The sequence below is a fragment of the Branchiostoma lanceolatum genome, chromosome 2 (assembly GCF_035083965.1).
Source record: "Branchiostoma lanceolatum isolate klBraLanc5 chromosome 2, klBraLanc5.hap2, whole genome shotgun sequence".
Classification (NCBI taxonomy): domain Eukaryota; kingdom Metazoa; phylum Chordata; class Leptocardii; order Amphioxiformes; family Branchiostomatidae; genus Branchiostoma; species Branchiostoma lanceolatum.
This window is the reverse complement of record NC_089723.1, coordinates 33,935,281-33,960,058: the sequence shown is the minus strand read 5'-3', so window position 1 is coordinate 33,960,058 and position 24,778 is coordinate 33,935,281. Positions and strand designations below refer to the sequence as shown.

Sequence of the window (24,778 nt, the reverse complement as noted above, 5' to 3'; positions counted from 1 at the left end):
TCCACGGTGCGAATTGCTTTAATATTTGATACGTTGTTTCCTTGAAAAATTTATTTCATTCCATTGATTGGTAACAGCAAAATGTTTGCAATGAGGTAGCAAGTAGCTAATCTCCAAGCAGATGTAAGGATCCGGTCCCTTCTTGGTACGTGTCTTTCGCTTGTTTTGCAACATTTGGTGAACTTTAAAAAAATACCATATACTCCAAAAAGTACAAAATGTTGCGGAAAAGGCGAAAAACACACAAAGAATTAGCCAGATCCTCACATCTGTTTGAAGATTAGCAAGAAGTCGCCAACAGGATGTTGTGAGCAAAATAAGGCGAGCCAGACAATAAATTTATGCCTAGACTATTATTCTACCTTCCTAAAAGAACACGAATGGAAGACACATTGATTAAACAGTGGCTCATTCCTTCATTCAATTTTTCGTCCATCACATATGCAATTTGATCAAAACTTAACATACATGTGTATTATTTTTTCAGCTGATGTTCTTTTCCCATGGCGCGCTGTGACATAGGTCCGCTCAAAAGCTGTGATTTAGGCCTTAAAACACTGTTTTCAAGCCATTTGTACATCTTTGCAGTATGGCACACGAAATATGATAGAACCTCATTGGTTAAACAGGTTTGTGCCCAAAAAGCGCCATCTAGCGTTACACCAGGACACACCAACAAGATATTTTTTCTTGGGTCCTTGGCATTGGGCTAACCTTCAACTTTCGCTCAACATTGGTGAAGGAAATGACTCACTCTCACGAGGTTTAGGGTTTCCTCAGAGGGGTCGGAAAGCAACACTAGTGCGACTTGTGTAAATATATGGGGCTGACTGAAACAAATTCATATTGTCAATGGTCAGGTTGTTCCATTTGCTGAGAAATTTTAAAAAAGGTTGAAACTACATGCTTATATAATTTTGTTAAAATATAATTCTACGCATCCGTGTGTATGCTGTTGAAATAAAAGGCGTATAATAGATACTCCGTCTATTTTTGTAAATATGGTTCAAGCATTGAATATACCCACATATCTTTTTAGAACAGGTGAGTACGGGTCATAGGTCGAACGGTGTTTACACTAGATAAGGAAACGCATACAGGTTTCAAAACATGTCCTTTTATAGATCATTTTTTGTATAACCTCTCATCGCACAAGTAGTGGCATAGTCTTATTTCTATGCAATCGCCCACATGATACATAAATAGCTTCCAAACGTTCAACCAGAAGGTAACTAGAGTTCACCAGCTATTCCAGGGATATAGGGCCCCGGGCCAGTGATTATGCAGAAAACAATTTTTATCAGCTTGCTGTTGTCTGTACTACTTTATTTGGCGGTTACGCCTTTTCATTACCATCCTAATTACTCCCCCAGGCTGGAATAGCCCACTCTCCAAGGCCAGCTGCCTGATGGAAAGACCTGGTAACGCTACAGTGTGGGACTTCCCCGGAAAAATCCACTTTTGTCGGGAATCAACTCTCTGATTGGTCAGCGGAGTCAGGTGATCGCCGGTGAGCTACCTGTTGTGTTTGACATGCAAAGTTTCACCTAGCGCGGGGAGGCTGGGTCTTGGGTGTCGAACACCTTTGTTCTACCTTCCGCGGTGATTCTTGTCCCTGTGCTGCGTAGGAGGGAACTACCTGGCGAAGTCACTCTCGGAGGGGGAACTTGCCGGGAATGCCCGACGAGGCTTACCTGTGTTACCTGGCTGACCCCAACCATGGCAACGGTAGCATGATGGACGGGCGCCGCCGACGATTTTTGGGACCTCCCTTTACCGTCGGTATCGGGGGCCCTCCCCCTATCATCCAAACTATGGCGCCCAGGCCGACACATATGAGCCACCTACAGGTTCCTGTGACGATGTTATACAGCAATGGTGCACTCAGACCAGCCGTTATGGCACAAGCAGTGCCACAGGCGGCGCCTACTGCGCCTAGTGGACACACGGAAGCGCTGAACATGACCAAACGGCGTCTGGAACAGAGCGAGAACGAAAAGCTCCCGCCCAAGAAGAGGAAAACAAACTTTGTGCAGCACGACGACGGCTCCGCGGCTCCCAGTCCCACCACAAGTACGAACTCGGGGGAAGGCAGTAGTAATGCCAGGTTGAACGAAAAACCCATGGACTTACGGGTGAAGCAAGAGCCGAGGACACAGCCCCAGCCTTGTCAGCAGGGTCAAGGTAAGAGCAAGACTTATAATATATATGATAATCATGATACTCGTCCCTAGGCCTGTACTGCGTTGTTTACCTGTCCCAGGAGGCATTCTCACCGGGTTTTGGCTATCAAATGCCAAATCTTGTTGTGGGTAACGACAAGGTTATGGTCAGCTTTTCATTATCAATAGTTTTGCAGAAGAGTACGACAGGAATATGCTGAGTGAGATAATTTTGAATGGAGGGTCCCCGGATTTGAGGAAATGATAGTGGGGTCGACGACCTAGAAAACTGCTGACACGTTGAAGGGTTTTTGAGGCCTACGAAACTTAACGTTGTGTTTTCGATTACGGTCCTGAAAATAATCGTTAGGCAGGTAGGATTTCTTTTTTACATTTCGCCTGAAGTGATCCAACAAAAACAGTTTAACAATGTAAAACCTAAATGAACCAGGACACTGGTATTTTCAACATCATATTTCAATCATAACGTTAGGGGATACAGCTACAGAGTGTCTACATAAACTGGGACCTAACCTTAGTGGATGCGATTATGTGATTACGTTTCCTATTGCATCAGAAATGAGAACATATTTTGGAAAACGACTCTACAAGTACAACGTTTTCAGCACTTGAACTGAAAATTCTATGTCCCTTCCCAGCGGTTTTTGCTAGCGTCGGTAGGTTTTTGCTAGGGTCGGTCTGTTAACCGGAACACACAACATTTTTTTCCAAAGCCTAAGACCCGAGCAGGTCCTGGCAACTTTTCATATTCGAATTCCAGCTCTCCCAATGCCTATAGTCAGTGCGCGGACAGATGGAAACCAGGCGTTCCGTCAGGGGAAACCCCGGACGAAATCTAGTCCAGCTGGGGCGTGTAGAGCGAACTTGTCACTCACAATTATAATGGATTTTTTTCTTCTCTCCAATGGGTTTGTACCAGGACCAGGGCTTAGAGAGGATATTATGTGCTGTTGAGTGTGTTGGAAAATTACAAGGGTCCCCTCGACACGCATTTACATACATGCAATTCAGATCGACGAAAATGCTATGTTGTTGACAACCCGCCTCATCACTTATAACGTGTTTGAAACCCCTAGACGCACAGGTCTCATTAGTTCACTACGTGTCGACGGTTACCGATACTGAGAATATATGATATGATATCGGATATGATATAATATTATATGATAAAAGCATAACTCGATACCCATAAGAATTGGTTTCTCATGTATCTCCGATCTGTCATGGTCCAAAGGTTGATGTACCAATACTAAGACCCCGTTCACACTCATTTTTTTCAATCGCGATTGAAGTATAATCGCGATTGAATCGATCCGATCGCGATTGATTTTTTCAGTGTGAACGCTCCCAATCGCGATTGGAACGATCCAAAACGATCCAATCGCGATTGGATTGTAACTACCTCCGGAGGTAGTTTGATTGGATTAATCGCGATCGGATCCAATCCAATCCTATCAAATTTTGAGTGTGAACGCAACTACGATTCATTCCATCGCGATCCGCGGGGATTTCGGCCGGTTCAAGGCTAGGGTCGCAACTTATCACATAAGTAATGTACCAAGTACAATGTTTTCCCACCAATCGTCGCTTCATTCACGCTCCCAGATTGTCCTGTCTACAGCACTTGTCGCGTTCATTGCCCGTACTACAGCAAGGCCAATATACAAAAGCCTTCGTCGTTCACGCCTTCTGGCGATCATAGCCCGCCGATTGCGTTCCCTTCCACGGCTACAGAACATTCTCCAGAGATACAAAATCATCAAGAGTTGGGGGACTCCCGCCATTTTGTAGCAAGCGACGCCGAACCTTTGACCTCGTGCTTCAATCGCGGTCGGATCACGGCGTACTTTAATCCACTTGGCGAAAAGCAGTGTGAACGCAAAAGTTTCTTTGCGTTCAATCGCGATCGGATCGAACAATCGCGATTATACTTCAATCGCGATTGAAAAAAATGAGTGTGAACGGGGTCTAAGCAGCGTTACGCGGTACACTTGAACGTCAGGTAGTCATAATCATATGCTGCTAAAGGTAGCTAGGTGTATATTAAAGCAGTTTACCAACGTTTGTAGTACTAATATCTTCTTCAACTGATGACCTCTGAAGTTCTGATTCACCAAAATGGTTACTGCATAATGCAATCTATTGTAACGCCTACCTGACAACTTGTTTAAATAAAATCAATACGATCTCAGCGTGGTAAAAACAGGAAAAGGTGGCATTGAATTTCAGTACGAACTCAAGCATAGCATTTCGCATGCCTTATTTGACGGTTGCTCGGTCTCTAAGACAAATACGCCTTGATAGTTCAAATTTCGGTAGCCAAGCGTACATGACGTACATCTGCATGCCGATGCGACTGAGTCATGGCGCCCGGGTCGATACGCCTTTGAACTCTGTAAGACCCATAAGACAATATTTCCATCCGGTGTTTTAGTACACAAAGCTATATAAGGCCTGCGATGATGGTTGGACAAACCGTACCTTTTTTTTTACTTAGAAAACTGTGACACAGTGCGTTGTGTGGGTCACTGTGAGTTAAAGGGGAATTGGCAAAAGTTTGTGACGAAACTTCTTGTGAAATATGATGCATGTGGGAATGATTGTTGATGTGATAGTCTGTATCTCGTATCTGATTATTCAATATAATATTCATCAATACTAAGTCGAACTTTATTAGTACACGTCGTCGATCGTAACACATAATACACCGATCGTTTTTAAATGTATGTATACAGTTTATTACTTTGAGTGAATGGGCAGTCAGCAACGAAACCTTATTACACAATGTATACCAGCCAGTGCCTTCTCAGAAGGCCTGCCAAGAATTGATTTTTAGTTTCGCTTGGCACCATGTTTGGTCATGATGTGAAACTAGCAGCGCAGATGTATGCTATACCATAAGTTTCGATACTTATTTAAAGTATTCTGTAGCTGTATGTCAGTATGATAAATACATGATTGCCGTAGTCCGAGTGTGCCCGAAACTAGCCAGTGTGTCAAAACAACGTGCTCAAAATCAGTATGTACGCCGGCGAAAAAAATAATGATAATTATAATGATAATAATGACGCAGCCAGCTTTTGAAGTGTCTTATTTTGTGCCATGTAACGTCAGTACAAAGTACTTGTCCTGTTTGTTTTCTGAGCTGTACAGATAGAAAACAGACCTTTATTTTAGATATACGTGTGTATTTCCTTTAGCAGGTGTTTAGGATAGAAACAGACATTACCCACTGTTTGACGAAGTGAGGCACCGAGAAAATTGACCCAACCGCGGCCAGGGCAGCTTGAAATGGGGTTTCACCGCTTTCAATGGTCAACCAATGGGGGAAACACCTGGTTGTACACACCCGGGTATCAGGTGACCGCGCACCTCGGGTAAACACCGTGCAGGCGTTACTGAATAAACAAAGGAAAGGGGTCGGGTCTCTCACCTGGCAAGCTTTTAAGCGCGTGCGTACCCAGCGCCATGATTGTTCTGTATTTTTAGAGCGTGTGTTGTTTTGTGGTAAGGTTTTCCACGTTCTGGCTATAGTGCTACGACAAGGTACAGTCCGAAAGTATAATAGGGTTGAAATCAATTTGAATGAACGCTTTACAGGAATTTAAAAAATAAACATCTGAAAAAAATCAATGAGATTCAAAGCTACTTAAGATATAGATCCATAAAGTATTGTAAATACTCCTTTTTGACCAGTTGACCAGCTTGACACCTAATTGTCGACTCTGAAGTTCCGAGTACATTTTGACCGACGCACACCAGCTATAGCGCTACATGGGACGTTTCAAACTGGACGTCTGTTGCCTGTCTGTTGTAGCAAATACAAAACGCTCAGTTACAGGGCCTTACAGTTGAAAAGGAGCTATGTCAGCCCGTACCAAGCACATGTCAATGATAGTTTCCTATTCCGAGAATCCTGACCACAGAGGTACCGCAGATATTGTCCACGTTCGGAGTTAGCCCCGCCCCCCTCTGGTTTCCTTGTCACGAGTCCTTCCGAGAACCACACCAGGAAATGACCGGGGCCAGGCGGGACCGGCGGGTCAATGAACGACTGGTCTTCATTTTTTTATAACGGCCTGCTGCGGGCCACGTGTACGTGCAAGTGTTAAAGAGTTAGTCATTTCAATTAGATCACAGAACTTGTTAGTTCTCAGTATTATAGTACGTTGGACATAACGGTCAGCCGCAGTGTAGTTTAACCTCGTCTCGGTATATCATATGTCTGACATGAGTCATAGCCGCTGGCCCTTAATTAGTAGAATTCACTTGCCCTGGGACCGGGGCGTATGCGTAGAACGTTATTGACTGATAGCATATAACTTCGTAATTTGTCTTGTAGGGCATCATGTACATGTATGAGCCATAAGAGTAAAGATTAAGTCTATACCACGAATTTGTCATGCCGTACACTCGGTGTCTTAATTGTAACAGTCCGAGCGGAGATGCGAGTAATCTTGACAGACTAGTGAAAACTGATTGATACATGTATTTCGATGCACCGCGAGATGAGATTTTCCCCAATACACATACTTGCAATTGCCTCATCACAAAGTTGCAGTTCCATATGTTATGGATTTGTCAACAGGTACATTGAGGAAATAACCATAACAACTGCACTTCGCATTGGAATAGGTAGGAGGCGTTGCTACTCAAACCAATGGGATGCACTTGTGACAAAAAAGAAACATTGGGGACTTTACACTAGGCAAGGGATTTCGGGGAACAGATGTTTAGGATGAGGAGAAAAGGATAACATAAGAAGGTTTCAGTGAAGTCAACACTCTTAATCAAGAGTAGACAAGGAAATGGCAGCAGACAAAAGAAAACAACTGGCAGGCTTGCAACAACATTTGCGCACTCAGTGGTCCCCCCTGACATCTCTCTTTGTGCATTGAACGTCCTTCAGTGATGTCAGTAAACAAGAGTCGAGTGGGGTTAGTTCATTTTGTGTTTTATTGGGGGAAAAGCAGTTCCTGCATTCCTGCGTTTCCTTTGGTATGGGGAAACCCCGGACCGAATCATTTTCAATGACTATACTGTAACCGACTGTGTCAAGTATGTGATCAAAGAAGTCTTTGGCCTTTTTTTAGTCCTTCATATTTCAGAAGTGCCATAGATAATCCTGATATGCAGTTTAAAGGAAACAGTGTTACTTTTTATAAATAAGGTTAGGATCGACACATTTGTGATGAATCATATAAATTCACACTCTTTTTAATATCATGCCGAAGAAAGAATTGGGAGATGATATGTCTGTACATATATTGTTAACAAGGAGGTTATTACCTCCTTGGATGAACGAAAGAAGGGGGGGGGGTATATGTAAAGCATAAAATACCGATACCGACTTACAGAACACTCTCCAGTATTACAGAAAGGAGAAACTCGTGTATGACGATTATACTGTTCTCTATCAGAGTAAGCAGCGGACTTATTCTGAGTCACCCTTCCGTCGGTCAGGTCATGTCACAAACGGTCTCAAGTGTATGCCTGGTGGCTGCTCTAATCTCCAAGCAGATGTAAGGACCGGCTTGTCTTGCGCGTGTTTTTCTGGCGTATTTTGCATCTCTCTAGTCTTCGTTTTATCTCTTGAACAGCTATAAAACGCCACAAAACACTGTCTACATACGCCGTATCCTAAATCTGCTTGGTGGATTAGTAACTTCAGTAACTTCCGGGTTTGAGAAGTCCGGGTAAAACCGGCTGTTGGGGAAACCCCTCTGCTACACCTGCTCATAGTGATATTGCCGAATTTCTTGAAACACGTGACGGCCGCTTAAAACGCATGGTGTCACTCAAGTTCTGTCTATTTGTGGGACCTTACTGTATGTGTGGGACAAACGCCATGTCTTACTTCACCGTACCCTGGGTGCCTTCGACCGAGTCCGGAGAGACCAATAGGTCGCCTTACGATGTATTGTTCCAAAAAGCGTACTCAATGCACCATCCTTACTTCTACGTACCATGGACGACTTTCTACCCTGCAGGTGCCTCGACGTCGGTCCCGGGGCTGCCGGCCGTCCCCACGCCGACGTACGGCCCCGTGCGCGCCGCCCCCGTGCCGTTCCCCGGCCCGACGGTGGTGGATCCCCGGGTGGGCGTCGTCTCCGGGGCCGAGATACAGATGGCGTCATGGCAGGACGAGGACGGCGACACGTAAGTCTTTTTATTCACTCAACCATCTATATTTACGTACGATCTATATCTATATACTTTTCTAGGAAAATGTAAATCTGTACTTGTAATCGTAGGTCTACCTCATCAGCTCGCATGATTGATTGAACGTTTTCTTCGTTCCTGTTATGTCACTTGTTTAGCTCTTGCTTCTTTGTAAAGTTTATTGTGCTGTATCATTAAATGTAGGGTCGCCTAAGATGTGATTCTGCTATATCCAAAGTGAAAGGAACTTCCCAAAATGCTATTTTCTGTAATTCAATCTGCACGTGGTTTGTCACGTGGAACGCTCATTAATCACTCTTTGCACGAGTTCTGGCAAGATATTTGATCATCTGTTGTTCCTGATAATTCGTTGCTAATCGATGATGAAAATCAGCATGACTTCGGGCCTGCCTAGAGCTATTGTCAGAATTGTCTATTCATGTCCCGATGAGTAAAATGTCCTTACTCATTTTACAAAGGTCTATGTGAAGAGACATGTGTCGTGCCAAAAGGCACGGTGGACTCAGTGGATGTATGCATATGTTCAATGTGGAAAATAAAAGAGCCTTTGCAATGTTTTAGAAAGGTTAGGAAAGCAGAAATGAAAATGAATTATAGAATGTTAGCACCAGAAACCCAGGTCAATATATGTATGGAACGCTTACATCTCGATCTAAATCATGTGCTATATTTGATATATGCAGAATAAATCTAATGTAAGGAGTGTTAAATGCAGCTTCAATAGGCTACCCCTCAAAAAAAGAAAGCACAGCGGCCTAAGATCGTCAAGAACCAGCAAAAAACGGCAACACTGTCTGTTTATATGTCTTATTAAAGATATGTGACAAACCATTGACAAGCGCGATCATAGATTCGATGCAGTTCAAATGGAATCTCCATACGTCATGTCACAGTCATGAAACTACAAATGACGTACATCACATTACAGACGGAATGGCCATAATGACTCGTATCGTATACGTAGGTGAAAGCTTTCCCAGTTATTTCCGTGAATGTAGGTTAATTAGGTGACAGAACACTTAGCAACAATTTTGGATTGCCCAGATAATTGTCGGGGTCACATGTACATGTACATGTATATAGGAAGGCTTCACGCGATAATAAGTGCCCCCTCCAAAACAGGATGTCCCCGTCGCCTTCCTCCTATATCTTTTTTGTGAATCGTGTCTAACATACTTTATCTCGCTAACAAAAGCCTAGACAAGGCACTCAAGTAAAGAAGAAGCACTTTCACACCTGGTTATTTCAATAGACAAGACCATGAACTATTGGGCCTCTGGTTATCAGAACCCGAAATGTGACTAACAGATATTTTCCACCATCACTGCCATTTTAGATCCATTCTTGAAACTTGTCTCTTGAACTACATGTACGTGTTAGCCATCTGTTCCCAGCATAAAAGATAGAAAATAGTGGTGCTTTCGTGGTGAAATGGATATAACTTCCCACGGAAACATCTACTAGTATGTGTGACTTTGAGCACGTCGATCACTGCACCGGTTCAACGTTGGTCATCACGCGGAAGCATTGACTATCACAGCCCTCTAGTGTGATTATGTATGAACAGTCGAACGGGCTCGTCTTGTGACTATCAACAGCGAGTGAGTCATGAAAGAACGTGTACGAACATCATGCCATCATCACATGACATGTCAAGTCAGTATTTACCGCCTGCGATGCTCTAATTAGTGGGAAAGGTGTAGGTGCTTTTGTCCTGCATTCTTTACGTGGCTATTCGGGTAGGTAGTCATAACACGAGCGCAATTCAAGTGAACCGAGCTAAATTGCAAGACGGAAATAGTTCAAGGAATAGTTGTCTCACAGCACGCACACACACACACACACACGCACGCTCTATCTCTCACGTACACACACACATACACACACGCGCGCGCTCTCTCTCTCGTTCTCTCTCTTTCTCTCTCTCTCCCACATACACACACTCACACACACACACGCTCATATCAAGCGAAAGTCAGACTCTTGATAATTGATGTGTCACCGCTAAAGACTCTCATTAAAAGACTGGACACTTATTATATAAAACCATGTCCCAATAAAGTGTTTATGTATGTTTGCATCACAGTGTAGTGAGTTTTAAAAAGGAAACGTAGTGGTCAATGAAACAGAGATGGCAGAAATACATATTACCATTAATTTGACAAATCGGGTACAGTATAGCACACACACACACACACACACACACACACACGTACACAAACACACATGCACACACACACCACACCACACCACACACATGCACACACACACACACACACACACACACACACACACACACACACACACACACACACACACACACACACACACACACACACACACACACACACATATACACAGGTCATTCCGAAAAAGTCACAAAAGTCCAGCCGGGGTACGGATCACTATTGTCATTTACATCTAATAATTTCCCGTTGTAAGAAAAAACGGATATCTTCCTCGGAATCTGTTCTCTCAGGTGTTTTGTAACAGAATGACGCAACGTCTCGGCAGGTACTGTTTCCGCGTAGCGGAAAACCCCGACCGCAAAATCTGCATTGTTCGCTTCTGATATATGGTTGAGAAGGAAACAATTTGACAGACGTCGACCTTCTAATCCACGACCTTCGACATAGTTTGCTCTGGCTAGCAATTGCATGTAATCCCCAAGTTGATTTTGGGTGGGAAAATCGTTGTTGATTGTTCAGTTTTCTAGGTAGCTCACCCGTTTACCCTACGTTTCCCTTGCCATCCCCAACATCTACTAGGTTATGAGCAAGTTTTTGGCCTGAGGCCAGGGTAAAACGGCCAATTAATATTAGGAACGAACACTGTACTGTAGATATGAATGGTTTTAACTACCTTTTTGATACCGATAAAACGGCCCACCACCTCCTAGCAGTGATAGATAGCATGATTCCAATAATACTGACGTGTGGTGTGGACAATGATAGAAGACACTAGCCGCGTCAGGGTTATATTTTTATAAAGACCCTGTCACACATTCAGGACCTCCCCACAACTTTACTTCCGACCATTACTCAACCAAGGTCAGCACTGGGTTAGGGGTAGCCTGGAATCCGTCCTGTTCTAGCTGCAGTTCGCTCCTATGATTGCGTACGTCTAAGAATGATATGACTTTCCTGAGTTTGATTTGTAAAAAAAGACGACTTCTAAAGACCAGCAGTTAACCTCGCCGATCAACCCCCAACCGCAAATGACCTTGCTCACGAACGCGACAAACTACCAACTATGATCCAGAGAAGGTCGGGAGCCCATGGTCGGCTATGTATGACAGGGGCTGAAAACTGCCGGTGGCACCCAAGCAGGAACTAAATTATCATCCGATCCAAACAATGTTTGGGGAACGTACCCAAAACATAAACACATAGAGAAGGTCACAGTGGGCATGGAATGTCGTATTTCTAAGCGGAAAAGGGTAGGAAGGAGGAAGTCAGGAATTATGTTTGAAAAAAAATAACATTAACTTAGGTAATGGTTCAGTACGGACTTGGTGTCAATTGTGTGTAGAAAATGTGTAGATGAAGCATTAAATGTGATATTTTTCTTACACCTGTGTTTCTATAGGCCTCTACACATCGCTGTTGTTCAGGGAAACATTCCTCTAATAGAACGGCTCCTGACGCTGTTGAGTCTCGGGAACAAGAGTGTGGACACCTACAACCATCTTAGACAGGTCAGACTGAGAAATCCAAATCTTACAAGACCCAGACATTCCTTAAGCCCCCGAAGTACGGCCGACGTCCTGTCGATTACGCGGGCATCGGGCGATTTTTAGAAATCAAAGTTGATCCAAATATTGGCCTTTTACCAGGTTAGTCGATCAAGACTTCGTCCATGTCCAAGATATGGTACCATCTCATGGGGGATTTGTTGTTTTTAGTGTTCGACGGACGTCACCCGAGATTTTTATTGGAAAATCCGGTCGACGCTCGGGCGATTTTGACATTCGGCGAGCTTCGGGAGATCTACAAAGTCGGCCGACGCTCGCATGAATTGTGACGCCGGCTTTACGACAGGAATAGTAACAGAATTTGATTAGTTCATATTACGGAAGCTAAGTTTACTATGAAAGGAACAAGTTGAGTCAAATATGTACCGCGATTCTGAAGTAGCAACTAAATCTTGACTAGCTTAAAGGTATACTTTAGGAAAACGTTTTGCTGACATCATAAGAACTCAAAAAAGCACGAGTAGCCGATATTTTTGGTTACGAAAGGGTAAGGGTAGTCCACCTTTTACCTCCCTAACCCAAGTGCAAGTCAGGTATCCATTTGACACCTGGGCGGAGTGAGGAAAGTCGTGTTAAGTGGTTTTCTGAAGGGCACAACGTCTAGGCGGAAATGCTAGGAATCGAGGAACCCGTATCTTCTCGATTTCATGTCCGCAATGCCTAGCCACTCGTTCATTCTAAATTTGATACAAAAGGTCTGCACACACTAGGCCTTAATAGTAAGTTCAAAACGTTGTATTCTAGCGTTAACTTGTAAATACTTAATATGTCGTTACAAAATTTGCTTCCAGGCGCCCTTACATTTGGCTGTCATCACAAGTCAATGGCCGATAGTTCGCATGCTGGTGCTCGCTGGCGCATGCGCGGACCTGCAGGACAGGAACGGTCAGACGGCGGTTCACCTGGCCTGTCAGAGGGCCAGTATGACGTGTCTGCACACCCTGATCACCTGCACCAAGCACCAGCTGGACCTAGACATCAGGAACTATGAGGGTCAGTTTTCTTTTTGTTTGTCGGTTTGTTTGTTTGTTTGTTTGTCTTGGTGTTTAAAACTGTTCCGGCTGGTCCGGGTCCAAGTTTGTTCCGAGGCTGAGTTGTATCTGGGGACTGGCATGATGCGAAGGTTGAGCTGACCAGCCTCCAAATTTCTTTGGCAGGCTGGCAGGAAGTGAACTTAAATGTTTAGATTTGTAAATCAAACTTAACAAAAACAAAATATTTCACGGAGGTACGAGATCTTGAACTAGTGCTTTTCTCGATATTCATTACTTTTTTGGAGAAATTACGCGTTTATCCAAACGTTTGCAGAAATGACGACAAATGGATTTTATTTCTCCACGTTCCTCTACTATAGGTTTGACGCCGTTGCACATCGCAGTGAACACTGGGAACAAAGATGTCGTCACATTCCTTGTCGAGAGCGGGGCAGATGTGGAAGCAACGGTGACTATCATTCTATCTATATATTGGTTTCTGATAGCAAAAATAGATTATATAGATTCTATGTACAGTTCAATACATTGGCTTGATTTGCATAATTCTGAGGAGAAAACGTATATCTATAAATGTAATTTTTGTCCCCATCAGGACGGTAAGAGCGGCCGGACCGCCCTGTTCTACGCCGTGGAGGGGAACCAAGAGGACATAGTAGAGTACCTCCTCCGGGCCGGGGCTAAGGTGAACTCGCAGTGCTACGCCGGGAACACCCCACTCCACACCGCCAGCGGACGCGGTCAGCAGGGCATGGTGAAGATGCTGATCAAACACGGAGCAGACATCGGCGTCAAGAACTGTCACAACGACACGCCACTGGCGGTGGTAAACAGCAAAGCGGTAAGGAAAACGATCAGGAGGAAATGGTTCTTCGCTGATTTAAGTTTTAGAACGATTGTATAGATCCGTTTTCTGTTAGTCTTATGCCTAATATCAGTGTGTCAGGCCTCCTTGGTCAGAAATAATGAAAAGAATGAACTGGAAAATTGCGAGAAAAGAACGATCTTCTTCAAAACATAGAAATCCCAAATAAAAACATAAAGACATACATATTTGACGGCCATGTAGTCACTCTCTCATTGGATGAAGTGCTAGTTGCCATTCTCTTATTGGTAACTGCTAATTGTGATGGACAGTCAAGAACGGTCTATTGTCTAAGTTCTGCACTAGAGTTCCCCAGTAAGTTAAACATCTTGTGGGGGTTGACAAGAAACACTACACCCCGTATATGTGGCGTATTTCAAAGGAAACTTTTAAAATGAAATGATTGAATATTTCTGTTTGTTTTGATACACACACAGATAAGCCAGATGCTGAGGGGCAGATTCAAACCTGCAGCAACGTCATCAACAACCAAAGCTCCAACTCAGACCTTACCAATCACCGCCTTCAAACTCGCGGGCATCAAGCTACCTGTTCTCCGCAAGGTGGCGCAGTTGAAGGACAGTCCGAGCGCACAGAACAGTCCTCAGTCATCCACAGACAGTCAGTCTCGTGAAGGGACGCCAAAGATGTCGGAACAATCGCCTGCAGCTAGTAGTGCTTCCGAGGGCCCAACATAGCATACTATGCAATATCTATATCTATATGCAATATTGAAATAGAGGTAACCGTATCATTAAACAGCCCCCTGCATTGTTAAAACATACATACAAAACATGTTTTTCCAGATTGTTAAAATATTTGATGTGAAAGCTTGCCATATCGCTGCTTAAAATGGTGTTTCACACAGGATGTTACACTTTGGGTTTAAGACAAAAAGAAAACTTGAAGCAAGGAACAGTTCTGAATCACTTGTTGGGACAACAGTCACAGTAGTACTGTCCTGAGTGCTAATGCCAAACCTCCTTGAGTTGGTACGGTCTACAAGAACCCACAAAATACGTTTTCTTCATATTTTTCATTCATGAATTCATGAAATTCCTTGCATGTCTGAACCTACCTATAGTCTCACAACTGTAAAATATCTATGCCTAAAAGACTATCCAACGAAGCTGATAACAATCTAAGGCAGTATTGAAAGAGGAAGGAAAAAGGGGAAAGAACATAACGTTACCGTAAGGTTACGAAGTCTAGACTTGTGGGCATCTTCCTGCAATCTATTTATATAGTTCCTCTATGTTTTCAGTTATCAACAACATAGTATGCCTTCAAGTAGAAGTCGAAACGTCTTGGGTAGAACCTTGCCACTTTAAACGTGTTTGAATTTCTCAAAAGGATATTTAACCACTAGTGTTTAAATCATTTTTGCAAGCTTCAAGTAGATGTGTGAAAAATAGAAGTACAAAAACAATGTTCAAAAATCATTTGTGCGAAATGAGGGGGAGGTACAGTTTGGAAAAATTAGATCAATAAAGTAGGAGTTCAACTAAAGAACTGAAAGTTATTGTATCAGAATTTGTATACACGTATGAGGTAACCTATTGCCTACTTTGAGCAAGTGAGGAATTATACACTTCCATTTTGCTATGCACCAAACCAAGTGCCTGGTAACTGAACATGTTTTGGTGGAAATGTGTACATTTTTTATGTTGATTCCATAGCTGTAAATAATTGAAGAAATGTTTTCACTTCAAGTGGTAAGACTGATGATGATATAATACAAATTTATTTGTCATGATAAAAAATTATTGTCATTGTCGTTCTTACTTGTGAAAGAAGATGGTTTACCTATTGAGGTAGAGAAGTACAAAATCATATTATTATCATATGAAGTGCAATTATACATCCCATATGAACGATTGAATGAACTTGATTGAAATTCTGCCTATACAAGCAACCTGAGGAATTATTACATAGATTCATGCATTGTATCCAATCAAAGATTATTCTTTTCATTTCATTCTTCTTTGCTATCCTTTCTTCTTCTTCTGAGGATCTCGAAGCATAATGCTTAAGATAAAGTGTAGTGCCTTTTTAGTAGTCGATGGTGCAATATGGCTACGCTATGGTATAAGTATAGCATGATTGTACATCATCAGAACATAAGACAACACGATCAAAAACTCAGACTTTCATAATGTGATTTAAAACAAAGGATCAGCATAGGCACAATTGCTAAAAAGTGGTAACTACATGTTAGCAGGATACACAATTATTGATTAGTCTTTTGGACAATCCTTTTGAAAGTTCTCTCCTGGGTTCATTCCGAATCGTATCGTCCCGTCTCTCACAACCGCCCACGGCATCCTCCTGGTGTTAAAGCTGACTCCCGTCTGTCCCTCCCTGCTCACAACGATGACTCCCCCCGTACCGTCCACACGATTCTTCATGTACGCGATGCTCTTGTCGGCTGCTGCTTGTGCACTGGCGCCTGTGGTGGGTTCAAAGGTAAGACTAGTTTAATAGACGTGGCATGGATTGAAGTGTTGAAGGGAAAGGAATATATCATGAGAACCAAAAACTGAAATCCTGAATGAAATTCTAAATTAGCTAAGTCATTCTTACATGTATAGTCCATAAAGTAATGGACCACAATGTCAACACATGCAAATTAGGCAATACTTCTGTTGCAAATAAAGGGTAAACATTGGTACAAGCAATTTTCTGTGCAACCACTGTATAATGCAATTTACTAGTGATGCCAAAGTAGTACAGTATTATGACAGTGTTCTACATGATACATGATATAAAAGCCTCTTCATTCAAAACATCTTAGGCACTGAGCACTCTTTCCAGTGGATGGGGACTGTTAAATGGCGAAATTGGATTTTACATATGACTTCAGAAATCAAATATGATCTATGATATAAAAGTGTGATTTGATAGACAACACTCCTTTCTTAATGAAAGTCATTTGAATTACGAAAGTTTTGGTTGCTCATGCAATGGTTGCCACATCAGTGGAAAGAGGGTGTCATAGAACAGTCCATCTGTACCTTGCTCCATGTTGACGGTGACGGTTCTGGCCAGCGTGACGCTCATTATCGCCTCCCCGTGCCCTGTACAAGACACTGCCGCTGACTCATTGTCTGCATAGGCTCCACAACCTGAACAGAAGCATGTATTCATTAAATTTACATGCACAATAAAAACTAAACTTCAAATCTTTTCCAATGAAATATACTCAGTACACATAAGTGAAGTGAGTGGGAAAATCCCAACTATGATATCCTAAACATTGGTTGAAGACGATAAAAAATATAACGTTAAGAAAAACTCAGCAACAACTGACTGACCCAAGACATTTTTTTTTTTTTTTTAAATAAAACTTTATTGTCATTCTGTACAAAAAATACATGGTAATAGCAGTAACTGTCAACAATGTTGATATATACATACAATCATATTTTTCTTAAAGAACATTCGGATTTGAATAGTGTAATTATGTCCGTTCGATTTGTTCCATACTTAAATTTGCAAATTGTGTTTTTTCCCACAAGACTGACCCAAGACATATCAAAAGTCATAAAAACTGACTGGTAGCCTGTTTCCATCTGTGAATTATTCTTAACAAATGAACATTTTATTTAGGAAGCCAAACTTTTGAACTTCAGAAGTGAAAGAAGTCCAGATCAGACTCAGTTTTGTAGTAAGAGGGCATGCTAGATATGTAGTCAGGTTGGAGGAAGTAAAATGTAAAAACAGTATTGTAGGTCTGAGATGTTGACCAAAGGCAGAAGTGATGTGTTGATCATATGGTCTCACCTATAACAGGGGAGTCCCCGACACGTCCGACCCTCTTTGCAGTAATCCCGCCAGTCGAGGTGGCACAGGCAACATTTCCCTCTGAGTCCACCGCCACCGCTCCAACAGTGTCATGTCCACTGGGGACCAGACAGAGTTAGCTATGAAATTGTGAACAGCGGTACTCTGCTAGAGAAGGATATGATGAAGTCTTACACAACAAATGTAACGTTAGCCTCAGAACTTGAATTGTTCGTATGACCAGTTTTGAGTCATCGGCTCACAATACCTTTACTGCATCCTAAAATGACCTTCCTAAATGGTTTGTATGTAAGATGGCATTATTGCAATTTGGTTTACAACAAACTGTGCTTTATGATTATCTGTTTTGTTATAGATTGCAGAAAAAGCTCTCTTACTGTGGCAAAGCACTCTAATGTCATATTACCTCTAAGGACTATCTACCATAATCTCATTCCTTTATTGAAATGTTACAAACTTTCTAGTTGCAAAGTTTTCTGAAAGTTTCAATACAACACATTCCAGACATAAGTCCATGACTAGAATTGCTTTAATACCACTGTGTATCATGCACTACATCTACATTTCCCCTGCCAATGTGATGCAACGTTACTTGGTTTCACACTTACAGCTGTGAGTCGAAGAGTTCGTTGACTGCTCTCTTGTACTTGTTGTACTCCTCCCACTGTTGCCTGGCGATGTCCGTCACTAGCTGGTCTGTAGGCACTTGGGGTATGCCCAGCTCCTTTGCAAACAGGTTAGCTCCCTCCCCAACAATCATGGTATGGTCCGTCTGTTCCAAAATCAGTGGATGTCATCAGTAGATGTACCAATTACAATCAGTACCTGCATATCTTATCTTAGTGTTTCTATCTATGAAAAATAACATAAGGAAGTGATAGAGAACATCTTAGAATCCATCAAGTTTCTAGTACAGCTGTGCAAGATTAAAAACAGAAAATAAGTCCTTTCAATGCTATAAGAATAAGACATCTTGAAAATAGCATGGTTAATTGATTTGTTTTTGCAGGGACTTAATGTTGTGGTAGGAGTGGAAAGGAGTTTTTCGCTGTGTTATAAGGTTGCGGTCAAAACAAGACTGTAGCACAAAAACATGTATTTGCCATATTACGATTTCGAGGCACTGGGAAAACTCCGAAAATAAAACCACTGCAAGTATTTCAAGATATACAGTACATGTGTGTATACGAAACAAAATTTTATCTTTAAGCACACCTTATATAAAGATAGCGTTTATTCATAAGGTAAGAATAGATGCTATCTCTACATATGCTTTAAGGTACGCTTAAAGATAGAATTTCGTGCAGTAAAAGCTGTCCTCAAGGTCAGAGAAATCCACTGATGTCCCATGCAATACTGACCTTCTCCATGACCTGTCTGGCCAGGCTGACCGGATGGGCGATGTTCTGGACACAGGCTACCGACCCCGCCCTCAGGCTCTGCCCGTCCATGATGATGGCGTCCATCTCTACATCTCCTGCACTGTTTAACACAGAGCCGGTTCCTGTAAAGGCAATGTAAAGTAGATAAAGGATTTTTATTATTTTTTTAAATTATTTTTTAAAGATAAAATGATCAATGTAATTCCATGATTCTATCACCAGGTGTGTGAATCTTTTGTACCACATTTTACACCATTCTGCTGAAGGCCATCACACTCTAAGGTGGCATACTGCATTTTTTTTCCAATCATGACTTCTATGGATGATGGTACTAGTAAGATCGCTGATTAAGTTAAATTGACCGAGCAATTAACAAAAAAAAAACATCTGGCAGAATTCCAAGATTGTGTCTCAAACACTAAGCAACTAGGCAGTACTGAAGCCCAGTACAATGGAGGATAGGGAGGGATGGAGGAGAAGGGTCATGAAGACCTGTGAGACTGTAGTATGTCACGACCAGATGATGAAGATGAAGTTCACAGACAGTTCAACAGCGCCACCTACCGGCGTCAAACACGACGTCATCTTCCATGATCCGCACAGCGGTCTCCACAGCGTCCAGCGCACTGCCGCCTGACGTTAGCACCTGTGCGTTAAAATGAGATCAGACAACAGTGAGGCAGTCTACAAGCAAAGGGAGCCCCTAATGAACAGATAGAGTTGAGTATTCTCCCTGGACTTTGCGTGAATATTACATTACAGCAAGGACATTGTCCTTGATTACAGTAACTACACAGACCAATGCAATCGGCCCATGCACTGTGAGACAAATCTATTTTTAGCCACAGGGTCGCACGGACGTATCTGCTGTTCTCGTCGACAGGGCCGGGCACGAGTGTCCTAATCAGGGAGACTTGTGCAAAATATTGGAAAATTACGCTGTTTGCGAGAGTCGGAGGGAGAGACCAGAGGCGAGACGATTAGTAGGGCCAAAGGTCAGAGAAAGTTCACAGTACACAAATCACCAGCTGTTCGCAAATACAGTTATCATTTCCGGGTTGACAGTATTTCACATGGCTCGCATGCTACATTGGAAATATCATCGCATCAAAGATACATCAGCACAATAAATGAGTCATTCTGTTTTGCTCGTTACAGTGTGCAGGGCACAAGTATTTTGCAGTACACTAGCGCCGGCGATCACCGGCCATGCATGTCCCTTGTACTGTTGTGTTGTGTTGGTCTGCCATTGAAGCCCTTTCAAAGGGATCCCTGTAAAATGTAGGCCCACCTTGTACCCTGCCTCTGCCGCAGCCTTCACCCCAGCTTGGCTAGCCTCGGCGATTTCGTCTGGAATGCTCCAGGCTCCACCGTGCACCACGATAGTCGGAGTCTTCATCGCCGCCATGCTGCAGGCTCTCTTTGTCGTCTGCTATCTGAACTCTTTTGACTGCCTTTCCGCTAGTTTTTCCTAAGCGGCGCTTTTGATCGATCTGATGGCGCTGACCATGCTATCGCGAGAGAACGCGAGAATCATTCTCGTGAAAGAAACGGGGCAAAAATGGAGTGCTTACTCGGGATTCAGGGCAAGGATTTCGTTATTTTGGCCGCCGACAACATAGCTGGACGGAGTGTCCTGGTCTACAAGCACGGTAATGCTTTACTGAATATGCTGATTGCTTTTTGCAAGGTCTACATATTGATGTTGCATTGTTATTACGCGTCGAGTGTGTGCAGGTTTCACCAGCATGATGACTTCGCGCTTTGGACAGTGGGAGGGGGGCGACTATGACCAACAACATGTGCACTTGGCTTAGAGCTGTTTCCAAGACAATAATAGCCAAATTCAGCACCAATTTATGCTAGCCGTAATCTATTTTATTCATTTTCGTAGCCGTTTGCTTTTTGGAGACCTAAACATTTGTGTTGACATCAACATTTATGATTGTTTAAGGCATGCTTTGTTGTCAGCGTGAAAGTTCATCTGTGTTGGTAGAAATCATTCTGAAGCAAAGTTGAGCTGTAATAATTTTCCAACACAACAAAAATTGCACTTGCTCATTTGTTTGACGAAGACTCGAGTTGGACAGTCGAAAAATAAATTGGTAAGTCCAATTCTTGTGTTGGAAATTACAGTTCAAGTTTGCTTCAGGTTGTTAAATGCTGCACGCTGTTCCTTCTTCAGAATGAACTTCATTATGAAGTATACATCCTTTTCATTTGATGTCATTTGTGCCATGTTGGATTATAGTATAAGTCTCTTAACCACACTGCTCCTTGATCCAATTATCTGTGAAAACGGTCGTCGGGGGTCCTAAATCTTCCCACCTCCTCTCCTCCCTCCACAGACCATGACAAGATGCACAAGTTGAGTGATAAGATCCTGATGGGCTGTACGGGGGAGTCAGGTGACACGGTCCAGTTTGCTGAGTACATCCAGAAGAACATCCAGCTGTACAAGATGAGGAACGGTAAGGACTTAGGTGATGGTTTCCATGGCAACACGTGTTTCAGTCCTGTCACTCATCTGTCATCCTTTTAGCAAACTTTAGATGAGTCACCTGTTTTTTACATTGAAAGGAATTGCATTAGTTTTACTATTTTTAGTTAAAAAAACTTAGTGCTCCTGCAGCACACATGGATAGTGGCAGCGCCCATCTCTTTTATTAAGCCCTTGGACCACACAACTTTTGTAAAATCACTACAGCATGGGGCTAATCCACTGGTAGTGGTATGTGTTTAACTGCCATATTCTTTGACAAATGCCGAGTGCTAAGCAGAGAGAGAAGTATGTACTATTATTAAGGTCTTTGGTATAGCTTGGCCAGGATTGAACTCAGGACCTACTGAATGAAAGGCGGGCACTCTACCCAGGCCATTACACCGGTACACCAGGACTTCAATTTTAGTTGCAAAGAAAATTTCTAGAGTTTCTCACCCTTTTTGTTAACTAGGCAGTTACATAAGATTCAAATCCATCATTTTACTGTTACCATGACTTAGCTAAGAGTGCTCCTATCTTTCCTGCCACAGGTTACACCCTGTCACCCCACGCTGCCGCCAACTTCACCAGGAAAAACATGGCAGACTACCTCCGCAGCTCGGTAAGGACCTCTAGATTGCTTAATTTTAATCAATAAGTTTTCTCACCGGTACGCGCAAAAACAAATGCTTCTAAATCAAAAATTAACAGTGTTGTTTTCTGTGCCGAGCGTAAAACAAACTTAGCTGAAAATGATTTTTACCAGCAGATTTCTGCTTTCAGTTTTTTGTCTTAAACAGAAGATAATTTTTAAAATGTGTTCTTCAACAGACCCCATACTTTGTGAACCTACTAATTGCTGGTAAAAAAATACACGTAGACTGAAAACGTAGATGGAACAGATTTTTACTAGCAAATCTATGCTTTCAGTTTTGTGTCATTTTTAAAGAGAAGATAATTTTAATCTTCTGTTGTTCTACAGACCCCGTACTTTGTGAACCTGCTGATTGCTGGCCATGATGAGACAGACGGCCCCCAGCTGTACTTCCTGGACTACCTGGCCTCCCTCAACAAGGTCCCGTTCGGAGCACACGGCTACGGAGGATTCTTCGTGCTCAGCATCTTTGACAAATACTACAGGGATGGTTAGTGCTATTCAACGCTTAATCTTTTGAGTTTTTGTTTTCAATGTGTGTGTTGTTATGATTGTGTGTATCTATTGTTATTTGAATAAACTGTTAATACTAATAGAGGGGCAGGAAGATGACCACACAGGTCAGGCTTGCCAGAGTGGCAAGAAGTGGAGTTCAGAGGTGGTAGAACTAGTTGTTAATCAGACATGACAGCCCAGCTGATGGGGTCAATGGAAGAGGCTACTCATGGGAAGGTAATGTTGAGTGACAGAAGGTGATGGACACAATTAAACAAGATATATGAGAAACAATGAAACAAGATATATGAGAAATTTACTAAGTCGTGAGATCCTCAAACTCATTTCTCATGTTTATACAGAATGTAGCTGCTTGCAATGTTGTATCATGTTATAGACTGAGATAACTTTATTATTATTTTTCCTGTCTAACAGACATGACCAAAGATGAGGCTGTAGCACTGCTGCACAAGGCGATTGCTGAGGTGAGTTGGTCTCCTCACCTGCTCTTACTTGAAGTACTTACTTGAAGTAGCATTTCTTACTTGAAGTAGGGCTGCTTAAAGTGAGGTACAGGTACAGGTACAGTGATTTAAGGTACCTGTACCTGAATACTTTGACAAGCTATCCTGTGATCTTCAATGATGAAAGAAACATGAGAAACAGTTAACAGAAAGTTTATTTAGAAGTCAGGTATCATATGCAGAGAGCCCATGCTTTTGATAGGATCGTCAAAGATGGTGCTGATTTCAATGTTTTTTATCTTTTCCCGGTGCTAGATCAATCTTTGTGGTAGGAATAACACATTTTTAGTAACAAAATAAGTAAAAAAAGCTATGTAATTGAGTGTAAGTTTATTCAGGCACAGTACCAGTACATTGATGTTGCAGTATTTTGGACCTGTTCCCTAACCAGTATTTTGGACTTGTACCTAGATAATTTTTGTGCTATAGTACCCTGACTTGAGGACATTCTGTTCTCAAGTGCAAGAATCAACTGTAGTACAAACATGAAGTCACCTCTTTGTTAAGTCCCGTCTTTTTCCTTCCTCACAGATCCAGAAGCGTTTCATAGTGAACCTGCCCACCTTCAGTGTACGGATGGTGGACAAAGACGGAATTCATGACTTAGAGCCAATACCAGCCAGACCTATTCCATACTAAGTAGTCCTATCTGCACCATAACGTTTATGGCTGTATTAAACATATCTCTCTAGATACTTATGAGCAGAGAGACATTGAGGTATGATATGTGACTTATTCTTGTAAGGTGGACCAAGGCTGCTGCCTTGAGGGACACATCATTATTTACTGTACCAGTTACAAAATGTTAGGTAGCATTCCAGGATTTATACTATAAATCAGGCTATCTTGTTCATCTGAGCATCCATATTTTTGTTGTAGAGAGCAACCTCTTGTCCTTGAGGGCTTCTCAACACAATAGAAAACGCTTTCTCTGACTTTCTGCTCTTTGTCTTCCCTCCACATGAATGTTTATATTGCCTAGATTTAAGCTCATTATTAGGTCTTTAGATGATAAAAATCATTCAGCAATATACATCTATGTGTTGTCATTGTCACAGTTGACTTTGTTATGTTTTCCCTTGAATTAAAAGTTGAAAACGTACCAAATCTCTTTGTCTTTGTTCATAAATGGAAATGTAGCTATTGGTTAGATCTTACAATACTTTGTTTATATGTATGGTCTATTTACACCCCGACCAATCGACTTCGAATCAGCCATGACCCAACAAATTGCTTTCTACTTTGCTTTGACGACTAAATCTGGCAAAACAAACTCACCAGTGAGATGCTGGAATGTGTCAGCTTTTAAAGGAGTCGATTGGTCGGGGTGATTTACGAAGTAAGTAAGTAGAATAATCACCAGTCACATTAACAGTTACTTTTAGAGATAAGTCACAACCTTTCAATCAACTTTTGATCTACCAAAACCCAGCCACTTGTTGTAGAGACCTCAGTCTTT

At 42.3% G+C, this 24,778-nt stretch overlaps 3 protein-coding genes across 3 annotated transcripts; 2 read left to right on the top strand and 1 right to left on the bottom strand.

Moving 5' to 3' along the window:
• Positions 1 to 1,403: 1,403 nt before the first annotated feature.
• Positions 1,404 to 15,936, top strand: LOC136428765 (B-cell lymphoma 3 protein homolog). The gene is made up of 7 exons (XM_066418507.1): positions 1,404 to 2,184; positions 8,174 to 8,342; positions 11,955 to 12,063; positions 12,912 to 13,113; positions 13,475 to 13,563; positions 13,708 to 13,953; positions 14,415 to 15,936. Exons 1-7 carry the CDS (start codon positions 1,677 to 1,679, stop codon positions 14,673 to 14,675), a joined length of 1,584 nt encoding a protein of 527 aa, XP_066274604.1. The 5' UTR covers positions 1,404 to 1,676; the 3' UTR covers positions 14,676 to 15,936.
• Positions 15,703 to 20,617, bottom strand: LOC136428766 (isoaspartyl peptidase/L-asparaginase-like). The gene is made up of 7 exons (XM_066418508.1): positions 20,455 to 20,617; positions 19,728 to 19,809; positions 19,143 to 19,285; positions 18,390 to 18,553; positions 17,761 to 17,879; positions 16,992 to 17,102; positions 15,703 to 16,426 (listed from the first exon to the last, which is right to left on the bottom strand). Exons 1-7 carry the CDS (start codon positions 20,569 to 20,571, stop codon positions 16,215 to 16,217), a joined length of 948 nt encoding a protein of 315 aa, XP_066274605.1. The 5' UTR covers positions 20,572 to 20,617; the 3' UTR covers positions 15,703 to 16,214.
• A 65-nt stretch (positions 20,618 to 20,682) lies between these two features.
• On the top strand, positions 20,683 to 24,426 carry LOC136428767 (proteasome subunit beta type-2-like). The gene is made up of 6 exons (XM_066418509.1): positions 20,683 to 20,815; positions 21,512 to 21,634; positions 22,197 to 22,267; positions 22,628 to 22,790; positions 23,231 to 23,280; positions 23,851 to 24,426. The coding sequence occupies exons 1-6, from the start codon at positions 20,725 to 20,727 to the stop codon at positions 23,956 to 23,958; spliced, it is 606 nt and encodes a 201-aa protein (XP_066274606.1). The 5' UTR covers positions 20,683 to 20,724; the 3' UTR covers positions 23,959 to 24,426.
• The last annotated feature ends 352 nt before the right edge of the window (positions 24,427 to 24,778 follow it).

What these genes read in the sequence shown, in the direction of transcription:
- LOC136428767 (XM_066418509.1), top strand. Translation starts at nt 20,725, where the DNA reads ATGGAGTGCTTACTCGGGATTCAGGGCAAGGATTTCGTTATTTTGGCC. An exon ending in GCTGTACAAGATGAGGAACG is followed by an intron (nt 21,635 to 22,196) that starts GTAAGGACTTAG and finishes TTCCTGCCACAG; the next exon opens with GTTACACCCTGTCACCCCAC. An exon ending in TGCACAAGGCGATTGCTGAG is followed by an intron (nt 23,281 to 23,850) that starts GTGAGTTGGTCT and finishes CCTTCCTCACAG; the next exon opens with ATCCAGAAGCGTTTCATAGT.
- LOC136428766 (XM_066418508.1), bottom strand. Translation starts at nt 20,571, where the DNA reads ATGGCGGCGATGAAGACTCCGACTATCGTGGTGCACGGTGGAGCCTGG. An exon ending in TGACGTCGTGTTTGACGCCG is followed by an intron (nt 19,286 to 19,727) that starts GTAGGTGGCGCT and finishes TTGCCTTTACAG; the next exon opens with GAACCGGCTCTGTGTTAAAC. An exon ending in CCAGACAGGTCATGGAGAAG is followed by an intron (nt 18,554 to 19,142) that starts GTCAGTATTGCA and finishes ATTTTGGAACAG; the next exon opens with ACGGACCATACCATGATTGT.
- LOC136428765 (XM_066418507.1), top strand. Translation starts at nt 1,677, where the DNA reads ATGCCCGACGAGGCTTACCTGTGTTACCTGGCTGACCCCAACCATGGC. An exon ending in GGGCAGATGTGGAAGCAACG is followed by an intron (nt 13,564 to 13,707) that starts GTGACTATCATT and finishes TGTCCCCATCAG; the next exon opens with GACGGTAAGAGCGGCCGGAC. An exon ending in CGGTGGTAAACAGCAAAGCG is followed by an intron (nt 13,954 to 14,414) that starts GTAAGGAAAACG and finishes ATACACACACAG; the next exon opens with ATAAGCCAGATGCTGAGGGG.